At 41.6% G+C, this 19,605-nt stretch overlaps 1 protein-coding gene across 1 annotated transcript in view; it reads left to right on the top strand.

The window, feature by feature from the left end:
* PLA2G4A (phospholipase A2 group IVA) overlaps nt 1-19,605 on the top strand; it is a 132,010-nt gene that overhangs the window by 13,581 nt on the left and 98,824 nt on the right. The window contains exon 2 of the mRNA XM_059673257.1: nt 11,424-11,526. Within this exon, the coding sequence (XP_059529240.1) occupies nt 11,494-11,526 (33 nt within the window). The 5' untranslated portion in view covers nt 11,424-11,493. The remainder of the gene's footprint in view (nt 1-11,423; nt 11,527-19,605) is intronic.

Here is a 19,605-nt window from a genome sequence, read left to right as displayed (position 1 = left end):
AGCACCCTTTCCATTGTGCTGGCTCTCTGCTAAGACTCTTAACATTCTTGCATATTGTATAATGTCTTTAAATCCCTCTTGTCCTTGAGGGTAGAGTGGCAGAACTATATAGAAAGAAAGAATTTGGTACGAGGCCGAGTGTCAGGATGCCAGGGCCGGCTCAGCACCTGTCGACACAGATGACCTGGGAAAGTTTCTTAGTCTTCCTGGGAGAGAGCATTCTCTTTAGAGTGTGGCTAAGGGCACTGTCTGCCTCAGTCTGAGTTGTCAATTGACAAATCACTTAACCTTCCTAAAGGTTAAGTTTTTAATCTCTAAAATGTCTATGGTAATCCCTCTGTTGTTACAAAGATGAAGTGAGATGGTGTATATAAATCCCTTAGTACAGTACCTGGCACCTTGGAAATGTTGAATAAGTATGAACTTTTATTTATTTACTTTGAAATATATTTTTATTGATTTCAGAGAGGAAGGGAGAGGGAGAGAGAGATAGAAACATCAATGATGAGAGAGAATCATTGATTGGTTGCCTGCTGCACACCCCACACTGGGGATCAAGCCTGCAACCCAGGCATGTGCCCTGACTAGGAATCGAACCCTGACCTCCTGGTTCATAGGTCAACACTCAATCGCTGAGCCACGCTGGCCGGGCCGAACTTTTAAAATAATTTAGCAATTGCTAAGATATCTTCCAGTTTGTCATTCCAGGTTCTACAAATGGGCTCTACCTCCCCTTGATGATTTCTCAACAACAAGACCTCATCTATGGTCTGGCCATTTTCTCCAAAACACCATACAAATTCCCAAGTTTGTTCATTCATCCTTCAATCAATAGTCGTTGCATGATCACATCAGGGCCCAATAGGAATACAGGGAGAGAGAAACAGACTCCCTTCATGTTGCAGACATGCACTCCACATGATGGTAATATAGTCTATATATAACATTGTGGTTGGAGACATCAAGGAGAAATACAGGGGTCTTAACCCAGTAGACAGGTTAAAAGATGGTTTACTTCTGAGAGAGTGTATTACAGGGAACCCTGACGGACAGGCAGAGACTAGCCTATAGAGCAGCGGTTCTCAACCTGTGGGCCGCGACCATCGGAAAACACATATAGCATATCAGATATTTACATTACGATTCATAACAGTAGCAACATTACAGTTATGAAGTAGCAACGAAAATAATTTTATGGTTGGGGGTCACCACAACATAAGGAACTGTATTAAAGGGTCGCGGCGTTAGGAAGGTTGAGAACCACTGCTATAGAGAATGTGTGTGTAGGGGGGGACGGGGGCAGCACTAGTAAGAGAGTGCAGTGGGATGGAACCTCTGGTGTGGCTGCCACTTCCTGCTTCTGGCCTTTCCAGAGGGGGAGGAAATCTTCCCCAATTTCCCTTTCTGTACAGCTAAGCCCATTCATGGCTTCAAATATCAGCTTAGTTACTTACCTTTCCTATCGGGCCTTTTCCATTTTTAAAAAAATATATTTTATTGATTTTTTTACAGAGAGGAAGGGAGAGGGATAGAGAGTTAGAAACATCGATGAGAGAGAAACATCGATCAGCTGCCTCCTACACACTCCCTACTGGGGATGTGCCCGCAACCAAGGTACATGCCCTTGACCGGAATCGAACCTGGGACCCTGGAGTCCGCAGGTTGATGCTCTATCCCAGTGGTTCTCACCCTTCCTAATGCCGAGACCCTTTAATACAGTTCCTCATGTTGTGGTGACCCCCAACCATAAAATTATTTTCATTGCCACTTCATAACTGTAATTTTGCTACTGTTATGAATCGTAATGTAAATATCTGATATACAGGATGTATTTTCATTGTTACAAATTGAACATACTTAAAGTATAGTGATTAATCACAAAAACAATATGTAATTATATATGTGTTTTCCAATGGTCTTAGGCGACCCCTGTGAAAGGGTCTTTCAACCCCCAAAGGGGTCATGACCCACAGGTTGAGAACCACTGATCTATCCACTGAGCCAAACCGGTTAGGGCGGGCCTTTTCCATTTTAAACCAGCTAAATGTTTCCCCTCTCCCAAACTCTGGTAGATAATCCATATATATTTGTCTGTTTAAATAATGAACTTTCAATAATACAACTTTGAGACTAAGAAATAATTATGGAGCAGAAAAAGTCCATTCACCAAGAATAGCGTGGACATCATCCACAAGGACCAGGCATCTGTGGGACACAGGAGACAGGTTCTATGCTGCTGGGTGCCTGGCTTATGAAACAGACCTCATTAATGGGTTCCTTCGCTTTTAGATTGCCTTGGGAACAGGAGAGCTCTCTTAACAGACTTTCCGTACTAAACTGAGAGTGTAACTTAAGAGACATTTTTCATATCAAGCAGCTCATTTACTTACCTTAGTTCCTGTTGTTTCTTAATTTTTCTGTGCCTGTTAGTGATATCAAACTCTTTGCTTAGCCTAGGTTTCTAAAAATAGTACCAGCAAAATAATTTAAGAGTTTACAACTTTAGTGATACCATAAGTAGCTATATCCTATCTAATAAAAGAGAAACATGGTAATTAGTGTACGACCGCTACCCTTCCCATTGGCTAATCAGGGCGATATGCAAATTAACTGCCAGCCAAGATGGTGGCCGGCAGCCAGGCAGCTTGAAACTAACATGAGGCTTGCTTGCTTCAGCGACGGAGGACTCCAACGTTCCCCGCCTGCCACTGCAGGCCTCTGAGCTGCAACTCTAAGCAACAAATATAGAAGCTAAACAAAACCCCAGAAACCTGCTTTAGTCTACCGGGCTTCAACCAGCAGGATCGCAACATTGTAAACAAAGGCCAGATACCTGCTTTCAGCAGTGGAGGCCTAAGCTAAAGCTGGCCCAGAATAAAAAAGAAAAAAAGGAGCAGTTGGGAGCTTCAGTCACTAGCCAGCCTGAAAACAGCCCTCAGCCCCTCACCCAGACTGGCCAGGCACCCCAGTGGGGACCCCCACCCTGAAGGGTGTGTGACCAGCTGCAAGCAGCCATCATCCCCTCACCCAGGCTGGCCAGGCACCCCAGGGGGGACCCCCACCCTGATCCAGGACACCCTTCAAGGCAAACCAGCCAGGCCCAACCCGTGCACTAGGCCTCTATCCTATATAGTAAAAGGGTAATATGCCCCCCAGCACCGGGATCAGCGGAGCCGAGAGGCCTCCCGGCACCGGGATCAGTGTGACAGGGGGCAGTGCCCAAACCCCCTGATCGCCCTGTGGCTCTGTGTGTGACAGGGGGTGGGGCCACAACCTCCCTATCCGCCCTGCTCTGTTCGTGACAGGGGAAGGCGCCCCAACCCCCTGATCAGCCCTGCTCTGTGCCTGATAGAGGGGAGCTCCCCAACCCCCTGATCACCCTGAGGCTCTGTGTGTGACTGGGTGCGGTGCCCCAACCCTCTGATTGGCCCTGCTCTGTGTGTGACAGGGGGCAGCGCCCCAATCCCCTGATTGGCACTACTCTGTGTGTGACGGGGTAGAGCCATAACCTCCCCATCAGCCCTGCCCTGAGTGTGACAGTGGCGGCTCCCCAACCCCCTGATCGGCTCTGCTCTGTGGGTGATAGAGGGCGGCGCCCTCACCCCCTGATCCACCCTGCTCTGTGCATGACAGGGGGCGGTGCCCCAATTCCCCAATCGGCCCTGCTCTGAGCCCGACCAGGGGCTGCACCTAGGGATTGGGCCTGCCCTCTGCCACCCGGGAGCTGGCCTAAGCCAGCAGGTCGTTATCTCCCGAAGGGTCCCAGACTGCGAGAGGGCACAGGCCGGGTTGAGGGACCTCCCCCTCCCCCCCGAGTGCACAAATTTTTGTGCACCGGGCCTCTAGTATTGATATAAAAAAAGATGATGATGGATACAATAGTGCACCCCCTAAATATCTCTCTATAGAGAAAGCTTTGAATTTGGAAGCAGACAAGTCAGAGTCCTAATATTCTTTATTTAAAAAATTGTAATGGAGCAGAAACAGCAATTTTTTAAATCTCTATGAAAAGACATTGTCAAATATGAAAAAGTCATTGTAAAAGAATACTCAACAAATTTGCCTACTTGATTTTGTTAGAAATCTCCAAAGAGTCAAATAATTCTCAGGAAGTTGAGGCAGTTTGGGGGAAAGCATCAGTTTCATAAACAACAATAATATTAACAAACTAGAGGCCTGGTGCACAGATTCGTGCACCAGTGGGGTCCCTTGGCCTGGCCTGTGTCCTCTTGCAATCCGGGACCCCTCAGGGGATGTTGGAGAGCAGATTTCAGCCCGATCCCGCAGGCCAGGCTGAGGGACCCCACCAGTGCATGAATCCGTGCACCAGGCCTCTAGTATGCATATAAGATCTTTGGTTAATCTCTTCCCGCCCTCCCCCCTGCAGCAATGTAACCCACAGTCAATTCTGTGAGGAAACAGCAACCTAACCCACAGCCAATTCTGCGAGGAGTTGAGCTCCCTCCTCCCTCCTCCCTTCTCTCTGGGTCTGGGGTGCGGGTGAAGCAGATTTGGGGCCAACAGTGCCCCAGCAGCAACCTAACCCACAGCAGATTCTGTGAGGAATTGGGCTCCCTCCTCTATTGGTTGGAACATCTGCCCCCTGGTGGTCATTGCATGTCATAGCTACTGGGAGAACGGTTGGATGGTTGCTTAGGCTTTTATATATATAAACTAGAGGCCCAGTGCACAAAATTCATACACTGGGGGGGGGGGCGTTCCCTCAGCCTGGCCTGTGCCCTCTCACAGTTCAGGAGTCCTCGGAGGATGGGGGATGCCTGACTGACGGCTTAAGGCCTGCTCCCTTAAGCTGTCAGTCGGACATCCTTAGTGCTACCACAGAGGTGGGAGAGGCTCCTTGCCACCACCACTGGACTCACCAGCCATAAGCCTGGCTTCTGGCTGAGTGGCACTCCCCCTGTGGGACCACACTGACCACCAGGGGGCAGCTCCTTCATTGAATGTCTGCCCCCTGGTGGTCAGTGTGTGTCATAGCAACCGGTCGTTCCACCATTTGGTTGATTAGCATATTAGCCTTTTATTATATAGGATGATACTTTGATGTATTTATGACCTACTAGGTACTAGGCTTGATGATGGACATACATTTTCTCATTTCATCCTCCCACTGTCTCTCTGAAGTGTGGGGGTCGTTTCCCCATTTTACAGATAAGGAAGCTGAGGATCAGGATCACATGGGCCCAGAAAGGAGGAGATAGGCTTGGACTTCACTCAGTCTGGCTCCAGGAGAGGAGCCTGCCACCGCGTCAGGGCTGAACCTCTCATTGCCTCCTCTGGTCTGTTACACAATGGAAGGGAGGGAATGAGAAAGGGACCCTTTCCTCCAGATACCACAATCTAATAATAGCCCCTTCTCTTCCTGTTGTCCTATCACCCTCTGCAGGGAAGGAGAGTTGATGAAACCCTCCATCGGTGCTTCTGGCTCTGGTTCACTTTTCCCCATCTTGCCCTGACAACATGACTAAAGGGGTTTGGGACAGACCACACATTGTTAAGCATTCATTGAGAGCCAATAGTTGCATTGCATGGACAAGTGTGTGTTGAAAAACGTATCCAAACTTCCTGCTCATTAGTGTTCAGGAAGTATCTAATTACAGGGCAGCAAAAAAAAAAGTAAAAAAAAAAGGAACCATAAAATTCTTGCTTCAGACTTAAAAGACTGTACACTCACCAAGAATAGTTATTCAGCTCAGTTATAAAAAACAAAAAAACCCAAAACTACTGTTTTATGCGCATTCATGAGAGTGGTTGTGCAACCTTGTTGTAATAAGGTTTCCAGGACTGAGCTAATTGTGGGGAAAAAGCATTTTCTTTATTTAATGTGGCTAGCTTGACAGAAATGTCTTAATTCCATAGAAACCTAAAATATCTGCTGCTACTATTAACAGATTAGGAGGGAAAAGGATGAATGGGTGCCTATTTGTAACGGGAATTGAAAAGGCCGTCATTGTCTGGCAATCAGGACCAATGATTATCCTGAAGAAAGTGAACTTTAGCCAAGATGACCGCTTTGTTACTTCTTTCAAACATGACTGTGGAATGAAAATTCTCTATATATGAATATATCTGTATTATTTTTTAATTTGTCAATTACAATTGATAGTCAATATTATTTTATATTAGTTTCAGGTGTACAGCATAGTGGTTTGATATTTATGTAATACTAGGGACCCAGTGCACGAATTCGTGCACCTTGAAAGGAACTGTGGGCTGCGAGGCTAGGGTGAGCATAGGGGCAGGTCTTGGCCCATCCTCCGCGCCCCTGCTCAGCCCCTCCTGCTGCGACTCCCGGGCCCCTGTCTGCTGGCAGCCCTGCTCCCACCACCGCGGCTCCCATGCACTAATGGCACCGGCCCGCTCACATTCGCTGACGGCATGGAGCAATTGGGGCCAGCGTCTGTAGCGGATGCTAGCAGCGGCTGCTGCCCTGATTGCTCCTCAGGAGTAAGGGGAGGTGGAGAAGCTCTCAGGGGTGATCAGGGCTGGCAGCCACCGCTTGCACCCACTGATGGTGCCGAGTGATTGGGACCGGCGCCGGGCACTAGCAGCAGGTACAAGCAAGGCCAGTGCTGGCAGTGGGTGCAAGCAGTGGCTCCGGTGCCGGCAGCAGGTGCTAGCGCTGGGCAGGACTGCGGTGTGCAGGAGCAAAGAATTTTCAGTAACCACCAGAGGCTCGCCCCCATGACAGTGACCGACACCCTGCATTGATCTGGCGCTCTCGCTCACCTGCTCCACCATTCTGCCACAACCAACACCTGCCATGTTCCACACATGCCCCCTGGTGGTCAGCGCACATCATAGCGACTGGTTGTTCGGTTGTTCCAGTTGTTCCACTGTGTATTTGCATATTAGCCTTTTATTATATAGGATATGAAGTGATCTCCCCGGTAAGTGTAGTGCTCACCTGGCACCATACATAGTTATTACCGTATTATTGACTATATCCCCTATGCTGTAGTTTACATCCCCATGACTATTTTGTAACCACTGTTAAGACCTGTGGAAGTGGACTGCAGGATGCTTTGGGGCTATAAAGGAAAGTACAGAACCCCAGCTAGAATCTAGATGTATTGGTACATGGCAAATAATACAGGGGAAGAGATCTCAGAAAAATACTCGAAACATCCATGAGAGAATCAGCCTTAACATGCACCAGGCTCAGAGGTCACAAAGCTAGCTTATAAATAGTACAGTGAAGTAATAACTTTATTTTACCTTCAATATTCTCTAACCATGAAGGGTTAAAACCAGAGCTATCAAGCTTAGAAGGTGGATGAAGAGGAATGGAGAAATCAATGACCTCCCTTTCCCTATAGGACTATAGGCTCTAGCTTGGGGAAGAAAAAAAAACTTCAATTCTAAATCAAACTTAATTTTGGATGAATACAGAGGCCCAGTATTTTAATATCTGAATTCATTTTTATATATCTATATATCTATGTATTTATACCTATACCTATAGCTATGTGAGTGTGTGTGTGTGTGTGTGTGTGTGTGTGTGTGTGTGTATACAACATAATTGTTAACAGAAAAGTTCTGAGGCTGACTGAGGTTTTAGCAAGGTAGGAAAAGTGCTAGCCCTGGATGCATTTAAAGAAAAAAAGAGAGTTTATCTAAGATTCAGTGTCTTGGATCATGTTTGCTTAATATCGATCATGTAGTTTCTAACCTAGTAGACCTGGACAGTTAGCTGTCCTAATGATATTTTCTGCTTTGGGCTTTAATATTGGGGTAGCATCTGTCCAGGTCTTGCTGCAAGATACAGTAGTTATATTAGTGGTTACAGTGAGGATGCGAATCCAGTAGTTATGCTGGAATTGTTGGAAATGAGAAGACAAAGTCGCTGCCAGCAAACTTCGGGCACCAGCAACACATTTCCTCTAAACATTTTGATTACTGGTCTCATCCCTTCTGGAATTTCACTTGGTCTGCTTTTTATGTTTTTAATTAGAGATTGGTATTTAACATTCTTTGATATTAAGAATAGTTGGGAGTGAATAAGACAGGCACCAAATTAGAATGCCAGTACTATTATATGAATTCCCTTCATATATAAGCCTATATTGACTAATATTTATCCATCTATCTATCCATCCGTACAACAAATACCTATCCTGAAGCTACTATAATTTAGGCACTTCAGTAGACACTGGGGAAAACTGTAGAAACAAGATAAATGTGGTCCTGACTTTATGCATCTTTAGTTCTTTAGGAAAGGCAGACAATGTGTAAGTGGAATGAAAGGCGTGAAGAACTGCAAAGTGCAAATGGAGCCAGTAACAGGCAGACCACACCTACCCTACAGGTCATGGAAGGCTTCTCTGTGCAAGTGGCATTTAAGCTGAGTCCTAAAGCATGAGCTTTATTTAGGTGAACAATAGTTGCCTGCAAGGCCCTACATGATCTGCCCCACCTATATTTCCAACGTCATCAGAAGCTACATTTGCTTTTGCTGACCATTCACCAGCCACTCCTCTTCTCTCAATTCCTCAAAAGGCCTGCTGGGAACACTATATTCTAAACCCACTCCCTCTCCACCCTCTGTGGCCAGCTCCATTTCATATCTCAGGCCTCAGGTTACTCTCTAGTTCTGCTTTTTTGCTTGTTCCCACCATTTCATACATCTTTATTTGTAATAGTTTCAGACACGTCTTGGATTAGTTGTTTTCTGACTGCCCATTAGAAATGTAAGTTCCAAAGGAAAAGGAAATGTATCTAATTCATTCCTGTTTGCCTCTCCAGACCCTGGAATGCTTGACCGAACAGTAGTTATGTCTTAAATATTTGTTGAGTAAATGGATAGATGGAAGAAGTAGGTTACAGTCCTGAGTGGAAGAGAGTATGACACATTTGAATAAACGAGAGAAAACAGTATAGTTGCCACACTGAAAGAAAAGAGGAGAGTTGGGGATAAGGCAGGGGAAGTAGATAGAAATCCAATCTTGAAGTCTTTTAGGCCAATATTTTCAAACTTCTACTAGTGGGTCATGAAATCAATTTAGTGGGCTGCTACTAGATGTACACAAATGAAATAGATCCAAAAGCAGGGTACATTGTTCTTAGTAAATCAGAAAATGTCCATATTTTATTTATATACGTATATATATGTGTGTGTATGTGTGTGTGTGTGTGTGTGTTTATGTATATATATCTATATATAGCTATATATGTATATATATATCCCAAAAATGTATACACACACAGACACACATATATATAATATTTGTGTATTATATAATATATATTATATATATTGTATATAATATATATATATTATATTTGTGTATTATATTGTGATGTAAAAAGTTTTTTTCTGTTTTGGTTTGCAGTAAATAGATATGAAAGCCACAGTTGTAGGCCATGTTAAGGATTTCTGATTTTGTAGTAAAGGAATAGGAAATCATTGAAACTATTTTCACAGAGGAGTAGGTTCCAAGATTCCTTTCCAACTCTAAACATTAATCATTGAAAGTGGTATTACTTTTAGCAATGTGTGAGCATGGAATACCATTCTAGGCTGCCTTTAATGCCATGCCTAGATTACCTTATTATGCTTTTGAAGGCAGAAGCTATGCCTTATGCACTATTGCATTGCCAGTGCCTACCTGAAATTAAGATTCTAGTCACAACAGGAATTACGACAGACAGTACATCTTTCAAAGTAAATGTGTAGTTATTAGTGGTCAGTCCCTGCAATCTTGATCAGAAAATGGAAGCTAAAATGCATTTAGTATCTATGGTTGGATAGGTGCCTTGCACAGTAATGAACTCATTAGTCCTTACTACAACTTTTAAGATAGTGATAGTCACATTGATGGCAGAGTAACCTGGGTCTTATAGAATGTGAAATTAGAGTTTGAATCAAGGTCTTTCTGATCCCATTATTTCACCAAATAATGCTGCTTCAGTGGACAAAGATTTTGAAACCCCAACAAAGAAGATATTACAGGTGGCAAATAAGCATGTAAAAAGGTGCAACACATCATATGTCATCAGGGAGTGGAAATTAAAATAGCAATGAGATACTACTATACACCTATTAAAATGGCCAAAAATCCAGAACATTGACAATATCCAATGCTGGTGAGAATGTGGAGCAACAGGGACTCTCATTCATTGCTGATGGGAATTCAACATGGTACAGCCACTTTGGAGGACAGTTTGGCAGTTTTTTTTGTAAAACTAAACATACTCTTATCATACAGTTCAGTAATCATGCTCCTTCATATTTACCAAAGTAGTTGAAAACTATCTCCACGCAAAATCTTGCACACAAATGTTTCTAGCAGCTTTATTCACAATCACCAAAATTTTGTAGCAACCAAGATGTCCTTCAGTAGGTGAATGGATAAATACACTGTGTACATGTAGAAATGGAATAAGTTAAAAATAAATGAGTTTTCAAGACATAAAAAGACATGGAGAAAACTTAAAATGCATATTACTAAGTGGAAGGAGGTAATCTGAAAATGCTATCTATACACTGTATAATTCCAATTGTGTGACATTTTGGAAAAGATGAAACTATGGACACAGTAGAAAGGTGGGTGGTTGCCAGAGATTGGGGGCGGGGGCAGGGAAGGATGAATAGGAAGAGCACAGAGGATTTTTAGGGCAGTGAAAATACTTTTATGATACTATAATAATGGATACATGCCATTATACATTTGTCAAAACTCATTGAATGTACAACACCGAGTGAATCCTAAGGTAAACTGTACACTTTGGATGATTATTTGCCCATGTAGGTTCATCAGTTGTGACAAATGTACCACTCTGGTAGGGGATGCTGATAATGGGGGAGGGTAATAATTGTAGAAGAAAAAGTATCAGAGTTTTTTTTTTTTCATTACAATATCTCTTACTTAACTGCTCCCAAATTAAACTGGTTCCTTAGAATGAACAAATCTTTCTTTTAAAATGTCACCACTAAAGTTGAAATTCAGCATGAATATATTTTTTAAATTCTTAACAAGTAGCTATGGTGAAAAAATATTCCTTTCTTATCATGAATTTGCATAATACTGACCCAGATGAGAAAGCAAACAACGGCATGTGGCTTTTTTTGTTATAAACAGTACGAGAAATAATTTGCATTTTCCGTAATTTCAATGAATTTCTCATAAAACACTTGGCAAATTCAAAAAAGTCCTGGAGTTTCTTAGTAATTACTCACCGAATAAATTTGAACAAATAAATATGGGAATTAAACAGTACTATCAAAATAATGTTTGTCCTTTCCCGAAGTTCTATGTGTAAACCAACTCTTATAAACAATTAGGGGACTCAGTCTATCTGGTCCCCTTGGGTAGCCTTTTCCGTCCTAAGGTTCATACCCATCATCATTCCAGTCTTGGAACTACATCCAAGAGGAAGCTTAACAATGATTGTTTATTTTGTAGGTTGTAACGAAGCTAGAGTGCCAGCGAAGGCCTTTGAAGTGTGAAGAGATTTCCTGTAGTTGAAACCAGAATGTCGTTTATAGATCCTTATCAGCACATTATAGTAAGTCATTTGCTGTTTATATATACTTCTGGGACTGAATATTGCTGGTGTTGATTGTAAAGTAAAACTCTATGACAAACCCTGGATTTTTTTTTTTTTTTAATGAACTTAATGTGGAACAGATAGGCTACAAATCAAGATAAAACTAGCCCAGTTCTTTTCATCACTGCAAGTTTCTCTAAAAAGAATTACTCAGAGGGAAAAAATACCAAGACATCTGCAACAGTATTGAACTTTCATGGAACAAGAAAAAAATGTAGTTATCACCTAGCAATGATCAACCTGCATATGTTATATCCGTCACATGAATTGGTGGGGAGAAGATAAAAGAGCTATTTTTTAAAATATATTTTTAATTGATTTCAGAGAGGAAAGGAGAGGGGGAGAGAGATAGAAACATCAATGATGAGAGAGAATCAGTGATTGGCTGCCTCTTGCACACCTACTATTGGGGATCGAGCCTGCAACCTGGGCATATGCTCTTGACGGGAATCGAACCCAGGACCCTTCAGTCTGCAGGCTGACGCTTTATCCACTGAGCCAAACCGCCTAGGGAAAGATAAAAGAACCATTGAGTTGCAGATTATATTTTGATACCCATTTCCAGGGTAATTGATTCTGTAACCTTTCCCTTAGTTAGAAATATTTAAACAAACTTTTCTATGTGCCAGAAGCCGGTCCATCCTTGCTGCTTGACACAGTCGCTGCAGGATAGAAACATCTGCACAGCATATGTTTCAAGGGACCTGGCGTATATAGCATACTGTTCTTAATATGTTTGCTCCCCTTAGCGCTGTGTGTTTTAACCAAGGTCACCTCTCCGAGAAAGGTTGTTTCCCCAGGTAGGGATTTTTCCCTGAAGTTAGGGAGGGGATGAAACTCCTTAACTAAGTGCCAGGCTACCCGGGTAGTTAATCACTTTAACTACAAACAATCATGCTTAAGCTACATAATCCCTGGAATGGAGATAAGAAACACCCTAACCTTTGTAATAGAAATTGACAGGATTAAAATCAACTGGTATAAATACGGATGTAACAAGACAATAAAAGCAGAACCTCTCTGGAGATCCAGACCAGAACTTGGCTGGAGATCCTGGCTGGAGATCCTGGCTAGGCTGCTGATCAACTGAACACTGTCTCCGTGTCCTTCCTTCTTCGCCGACTCCGTCTACGCCTTTGGGAACCCCTGGACCTGCTGGGGTTGGACCCCGGCATCTATGGATGGTTTATTTTTGTAAAAGAGTTGAGTGATTCAAATTTTAGGATGTAATTTTCCAAACTTCATTGGAAGTATACCTTTTTTCTTCTGATAAAAATTAAATAAAAGAGGAGAAATTTCTTTGCTGAATTTAACACTAGAGATCCAGTTAGGTTTATAGGGACTAGAAATAAATGTTATGGATATTAAGGATCCACGGTCTTATTTTTACTTAAAACGAAACACCATTCTTTAACCCCACATCCTCTCTGGCTACCATCCTTTCTCCGTCCCTGCTCAGTGTTAGGGTTCTTTGCAGCTCCTTCTTCCTCTCTGTTCACAATTTGAATCACTGAAAACTGATCTCAGCTCTTCCACTTTACAGAAAGGTCTCATTTGGTGAATCCAATACTCTTTAGTTCCCCCATCCCACCTCTACCCCTACCTCTGCTGCTCATTCACCTCTTCTTGAAAGTCTCCTCAGTTTTCTCTGGTTCTGTTTCACTTTCTTGCTGTTGATTCCTTCTCAGTTTTCTTTGAAAGTTTATCTTTCTATTTGACTTTTTAATATTGAAATATAACATCCCACACATGAAACCATCATCCAGGTAAAAATACACAACATTTTAAGTACCCTGAAGAGTTGCTCATGTCTCTTCCAGTCAAACTCCACAAAGGTAACCAATATTTGATTTCTATTGTTATAGACTAGAGGCCTGGTGCATGAAATTTGTGCACTCGAGTAGGGTCCCTCAGCCTGGCCTGCACCCTCTCACAGTCTGGGAGCCCTCAGGGGATGTCTGACTGACTAAGGGGAGCAGGCCTAAGTCAGCAGTTGGACATTCTTAGCGCTGCGGCGGGGGCTCCCGCCACCACCACTGCACTTGCCAGCCATGAGTCTGGCTTCTGGCTGAGCAGCGCTCCCCCTGTGGGATCGGGCCCAAACTGGCTCTTCAACATCCCCCGAGGGGTCCCAGATTGCGAGAAGGTGCAGGCCAGGCTGAGGGACCCCACAGGTGCACGATCGGGGCCAGGGAGAGACGCGGGAGATTGGCCAGCCGGGGAGGGACTGCGGGAGGGCTCCAGTGTGTGTCCGGCCTGTCTCACTCAGTCCTGATCAGCCGGACCCCAGTAGCAAGCTAATCTACTGGTCAGAGCGTCTGCCCCCTGGTGGTCAGTGCATATCATAGTTACTGGTCGACCGGTCAACTGTCTGCCCCTGGTGATCAGTGCATGTCATAGCGAGCAGTTGATCGGCCTTAGCATATCATTAGCTTATTACACTTTTATTGGTTGAACATCTCACCAGTCGACTGGACACTTAGCATATTAGGCTTTTATTATATAGGATACGTTTTGCTGTTCTTGACCTTCATATAGCTGTTTGTATTCAACATTATATCTGTGTGACTCATTCATGTTTTTGCGGTAGCAGGATTTCACACTTTTACATTGCCATGTAGTAGTATTTCATTATTTGAATATACTATAAGCTATTTATCTAGTCCACTGATAACTGTCAACTCCTCACTGAATGGCAATGGTGCCTTTGCTAAAAATCAAGCAGCCATATATGTGACCTGATTTCTATTTTGTTCTGTTAGTCATTCAATCTGTGTTTGCCCAGTACCAATCTATGTTAATTTCTCTAGCTTTGAAATGTGTCTATGTAAATTCTCCAACTTTTACTTCTTGGAGATTGTTTTGGCTATTTTCAGTACTCTGCATTTTCATATAAATTTTGGAATCAATTTATCAATTACACACAAACATACACACACACAACTGCTGAGATTTTTATCGGTACTGTTATAAGTCTATAGATCAGTTAGGGGAGAGATGACAATGATAATAATATTGCATCTTCCAATTCATTAACAACCCATGAATCTAATCCAAAACAAATGTTAGATTATCTTTAATTCTCTCAGTAGTGTATTGTAGTTTTCAATGAGAAATCTTTTGTTTCTTTTTTTAGATGTGCTTCTTGTTAGTTAATGTTTTAGTGTCACTCTAAAGATAATTAAAAAATTTAATTTTCTGAATATTGTATTTATATAGAAGTATAATTGATTTTTTTGTCGATACAATCAATGTATTGAATTTCTTTATAATTCTAGTTGTTTGTGGATTCTTTTGGGTTTTCAGCTTACACATTCCTGTTATCTATAAATAATGCCAGATGTATTTCTTCTGCATAATTTTTTGATTGTAATGATTATGGACTAGTATATTATCTATTTTGATCCATGTTTCATATACAAAAATATAGTTCATATTTGGTTTTGTTTTATGAATTTTGAATATATTTTATTAGTGCATGTAACTTCTGAATTATATATATTTCTGTTTAATTGATATTTTATCATTATGAAAGGTCTTTTTTAAAAAATCTCTAACAATGACTTTGTTTTTAATTTTACTTTGTATCTTGTTAATATAATCCCTTCTAGTTTCTTCGATTACTATATGCATCCTTTTACTTTTGATTTATGTTTTTCCTTCTTTTTAAAGTGTTATCCTTATGAAAAGCATATAATGATGGTTTAAAATGAGGTAACTATTGTTTTTTGAAAACAGTATCCTACTTCCCTTTCACAGTTATGGTTTTTCTATAGATGAATCTAAACAATGAAGGTATATCATTTTCAGTTGTTGTTTTTTCATAGTGATTAAGTTTTCTGTATCTTATATGCAGATTCATTTTTCTCAGCCCCAACCTCCAGAGAAGTATGTGAAAACCACATGTCTATCACATTTTCTTCACCTTTCCCAGCATTGGAGTTGGACACTCAACCAGTATTTTAATTTATAGCCCTTTTAGATGAAGAGATCCTAAGAGCCTTATAGGTTTCTTCATTCTTCTTGTTCTTGCTGTGTATGTAGGGGGAAAAAACTGTGTGCTATGTGTATGTAAATTTTTGTGTGTGACAACATTCCCTGTTGTTTTCACAGAATGATACTTTTCAAAACATATACACAAGCACACTCAGCACAAATCAATTTTAGTAAAGAAGGAAAGTGGGGAAAGCTAAGCCAGTTAGTTAGTCATGAACAGTGCCAGACAGGCCAACACAGTTTTGGCTGCCTCGAGGCACAGAGGATTGACTCCTGGTCCTGCCTGTGATGCAGTGACATGCTGGAGAATCCTGTGGACTAAAGCAGCAGATTCAGCAAGCAAGTTCTTTTGCTCCCAGTGATACCGGCTTTTAAGAAAGTGGTAGAAGCCCGGTTGTAGTGGCTCAGTGGCTGAGCATCAGCCTATGAACCAGGAGGTCCTGGGTTTGATTCCCAGTCAGGGCACAGGCCCAGGTTGTGAGCTTGATCCCCAGCAAGGGGCCTGCAGGATGTGTCTCTCTCATCAATGTTTCTATCTCTCTCCTTCTCTCTATCTCTCTGAAATCAATAAAAGTATATATTTTTTAAAAAAGAATGTAGTAGAAAATAGAGGGATAACCATATGGCATAGTTCAGTGCTTCCCAATTTGCAGACTATTTGTGTCTCCATGACTTACTAAAGTTCTTTGGGGCCAGAGAGACATCCACGTTACAAGGATAGATCATTGCAAAGTATAAAATATTTATAAAAATTTCCATCTTTTACTCTAAAAACATGAGTCACTTTCCTGGAGTGAAAAGAAAACAAAGCCACGCCTCTTCCCACCACCTATGAGCAGTCTAGGGGCCCTGCCCCAGGTCCCCACGTCCACAGAAACAAAGGCTGTCTTCACATCAGACAGACACTCGGATACACCAGCATGACCGCTTGCTTCCACACAGGGGCCTCTGAAAAATGTCATTGTAGGATGATGAGAAATTTTACCAAAAAATTATGAAGATATTTTTCTAGATTATTACGGTAACAGAGGGTGGGGGGAAACGCTGGGTAAGTAATCAAAGAACTAGTGTTCCAGTGGGCAGTTTCGGCTTCAGTTACGTGCTCATAAGCACTTGAATTCTGCGTTTTAGCTGCTGCGTGCGGAAAACAGGGTATGAATAGTACCTGCTGTGTCTGTTTCACAGGGCTTTTATAAAAAAATAAATTATGTGTACAAAAGCATTCTTTAGTAACTTAATTAGGTAAGGCATTCCCGGGAGACATCAGGAGATGAGATACTGCTACTGGGAAATCCAAAATATAAAGGCAATAGAAGCACTATTGCACCAGCACAGCACTGTGCAAAAGGTAATGTTGAGTTTTATGGCAAATAGTATAATTTTTGTGAGCATTAGCAAATTCCAGAAAGTGAGCACAAGAACAGTTAAGTGATCATCTTTAAACCTTTCCTACTACCAGCCAATTCCCACCCCAAGCCTCTAACCTGAGGCCAAAGCATACACGTTTATTTTATTATTATATATTTTTATTAAAGAAGAGGGAGAGGGAGAGAGAGATAGAAACACCAGTGATGAGAGAGAATCATTGATTGGCTGCCTCCTGCATGCCCCACGCTGGGGATAGAGCCTGCATGTTCCCTGGCCGGGAATTGAACCATGACCTCCTGGTTCATAGGTCCATGCTCAACCACTAAGCTAAGCCAGTTTGGCCAAAGTTATTTACAGTAACATCCAGGTTTCTGCTTCTCCACCACAGATCATAGGTCAGAAAGCCCTAGAAAGTCACCAAGTTTACCTTTCAGTTCTTGAATTTCTATTTGGTTCTTTAAAAAATTTTCTCAGCCATTTTTTTTAAAACCAGTTTCCAGTTCCATATGGTCATAGTTAAGCTCGACTTCCATTTCCTTGAACTCTAGTGTGGCTATTTCTGGGGTGGGTCTGTTTTTGTGCCCATTAATTAATTGTGCTGGTTTACTCTCTTGGAGTCATACCTCCTCATGCTCCTAATTATCTTTGATTTTGCTAAACATGATCATGAAAAATTATCTGTAGAAATAATTCCTCAGAGATCATTTTATTTGCTTCTGTCAGGCTTCCAGGGAAGCTAGAAATCTGGGACAGATGTAGCCCCAGTTTTAGGTTAGCTGTTTTCTGGGCTCCCTCGATGACACTAAACTGGGCTGCCAGACATGGAAGGGCTGTTTATAGTTATTCCTGTCGTACAGTCTATGGAGTTTTCAACTTGAAACAAGTGGGTGGTTTCTTAGGGTTCTCCTCCATCAGATTTGTTTTGTAATTGTTCTTCTGGTTCTTTTTGTAACAGTAGAACTTTTAACAGATTAAGACAATCATCAAATTGATTTTGTATAAATTGACTGATTCTTTTTTCCAATGTCTAATCATTTTAGTTACAGATGTCAACATAATTCTCCAGAATGAATTTAATATAGTAGCTGTTTTCATAATGACTGGGTTATTGTAATATTGAAAAGAAAAAGGGCTGCGGTCTTTGGAAAAGATTATAGATAAAGAAAGACCCTCAAAGTAAGGTAATCCAAGACCTGAAGGCAAGGCTTAATCTTGGTGACTAAGTCAGTATATTGAGCTTATATTTGACATCTCAATTGAAATATGGCATCTCGTTTGGCCAACTACCAACTAGCATTGTGCTGAGTCATTAGTTTCCCCGGGAACACTGTTGTGGATTCAATAATATCATCTCTTTTGGCGCTATTCCTGAGACATAATGAAAAGTCTCCTATTCAGGTCAGAAGCTAGCCCTGCTCATCCTACTTTGAAATTTTATGTGATATTGGCCCCCAGGAACATGACAAGGATTATCAAAAAAGTATTTGGATAGTCATTGATTGAAACTGAGCACTTTTGTACTTACTTTATAGATACTCTCGTATTAATCCTTACAGCTCCTAGAGATTGGTATGATTTTGATACCTCTGTTTTGAAAATAATTTTCTTAAGATACACGGTGTTTTCAAAATGAACTTGTAAAAACCAAGAAGGTGGTTGGTTTGCTCCTTATAGTATTTCATTTTATAATGTTAAGAAGACAGAATCGAGGCTGATGGAAGTAAAAGCAAATTTAAATGCAGAGCTGAATGATAGACAAAATAACCCAATTAATAGAGTTCAGATCCACTACAGTCTGAGTGTCTAATTTCCCAGTATCTCATAAACATTAAAAGTTAAACTTGAATTATAACCCAGTCTTGCTTGCTGTTCCCAAGGTTTTACTCTTTCTATATTCCTTTACTTTCACAGAGAATAATAATACCAATACCCAATACCTTTAATAGTAAAAAAAAAAAAAATACTGTTTCCATTTATTAAAGTGGTATAGAAAGTTACCACCTATTCTGTCTATTGTATCTGTAGTGGATCTGAACTCTATTAATTGGGTTATTTTGTCTATCATTCAGCTCTGCAACTTATCCTTAACTGTACAACTTATCCTTAACTGTAAGTAATAATACCTACTTTATAAGGTTTTGGGGAAAATTAAATGAAAATTTATATCTACTAGAATGTCTAGCATAGGGCTTATACTCAATGAATCCTTATAATAACAATATCTTTCTCAGTATATGTTATTAATAATCATCTGATGTGGAGAAGCACGGGACTTGGTTGGAAAGTCTGTAAGGAGGAGTCTCCAAAAGGTCTGGGGCCTCTTAAGGGGGCCTTGCTGAAGGCGGCAGCCCAGGCCTTGACTTTTCCAAGCAAGTCTGAGCCCCCAGGTGTTTTGCTGGAATCTCTATGTTTAGTCTTTTAGACCCAACCTTGTAGAAGCAAGTGCTTTCTCAAGGATACTTACCCTGCTGATTGTATCTAGAGGCTAATTTTAGTTCAAGCTGTTGTTACAGTAAAAGTCTAAGGAGGCAGGCAATCATGGCTGCTTGGTGCCTATAGCCAAGCAGTCCCTTAGCCTCTCTTTCACAGAAACTTGTGTCAGAGTAATCCATTCATCCATCGCTCGGGATCTGATGGTCCGTCCCAGCAATCTGACATGAATAGATGTGCAGC

Source organism: Myotis daubentonii, chromosome 18, assembly GCF_963259705.1.
Source record: "Myotis daubentonii chromosome 18, mMyoDau2.1, whole genome shotgun sequence".
Classification (NCBI taxonomy): Eukaryota; Metazoa; Chordata; class Mammalia; order Chiroptera; family Vespertilionidae; genus Myotis; species Myotis daubentonii.
This window is presented reverse-complemented; position numbering and strand designations above follow the sequence as displayed.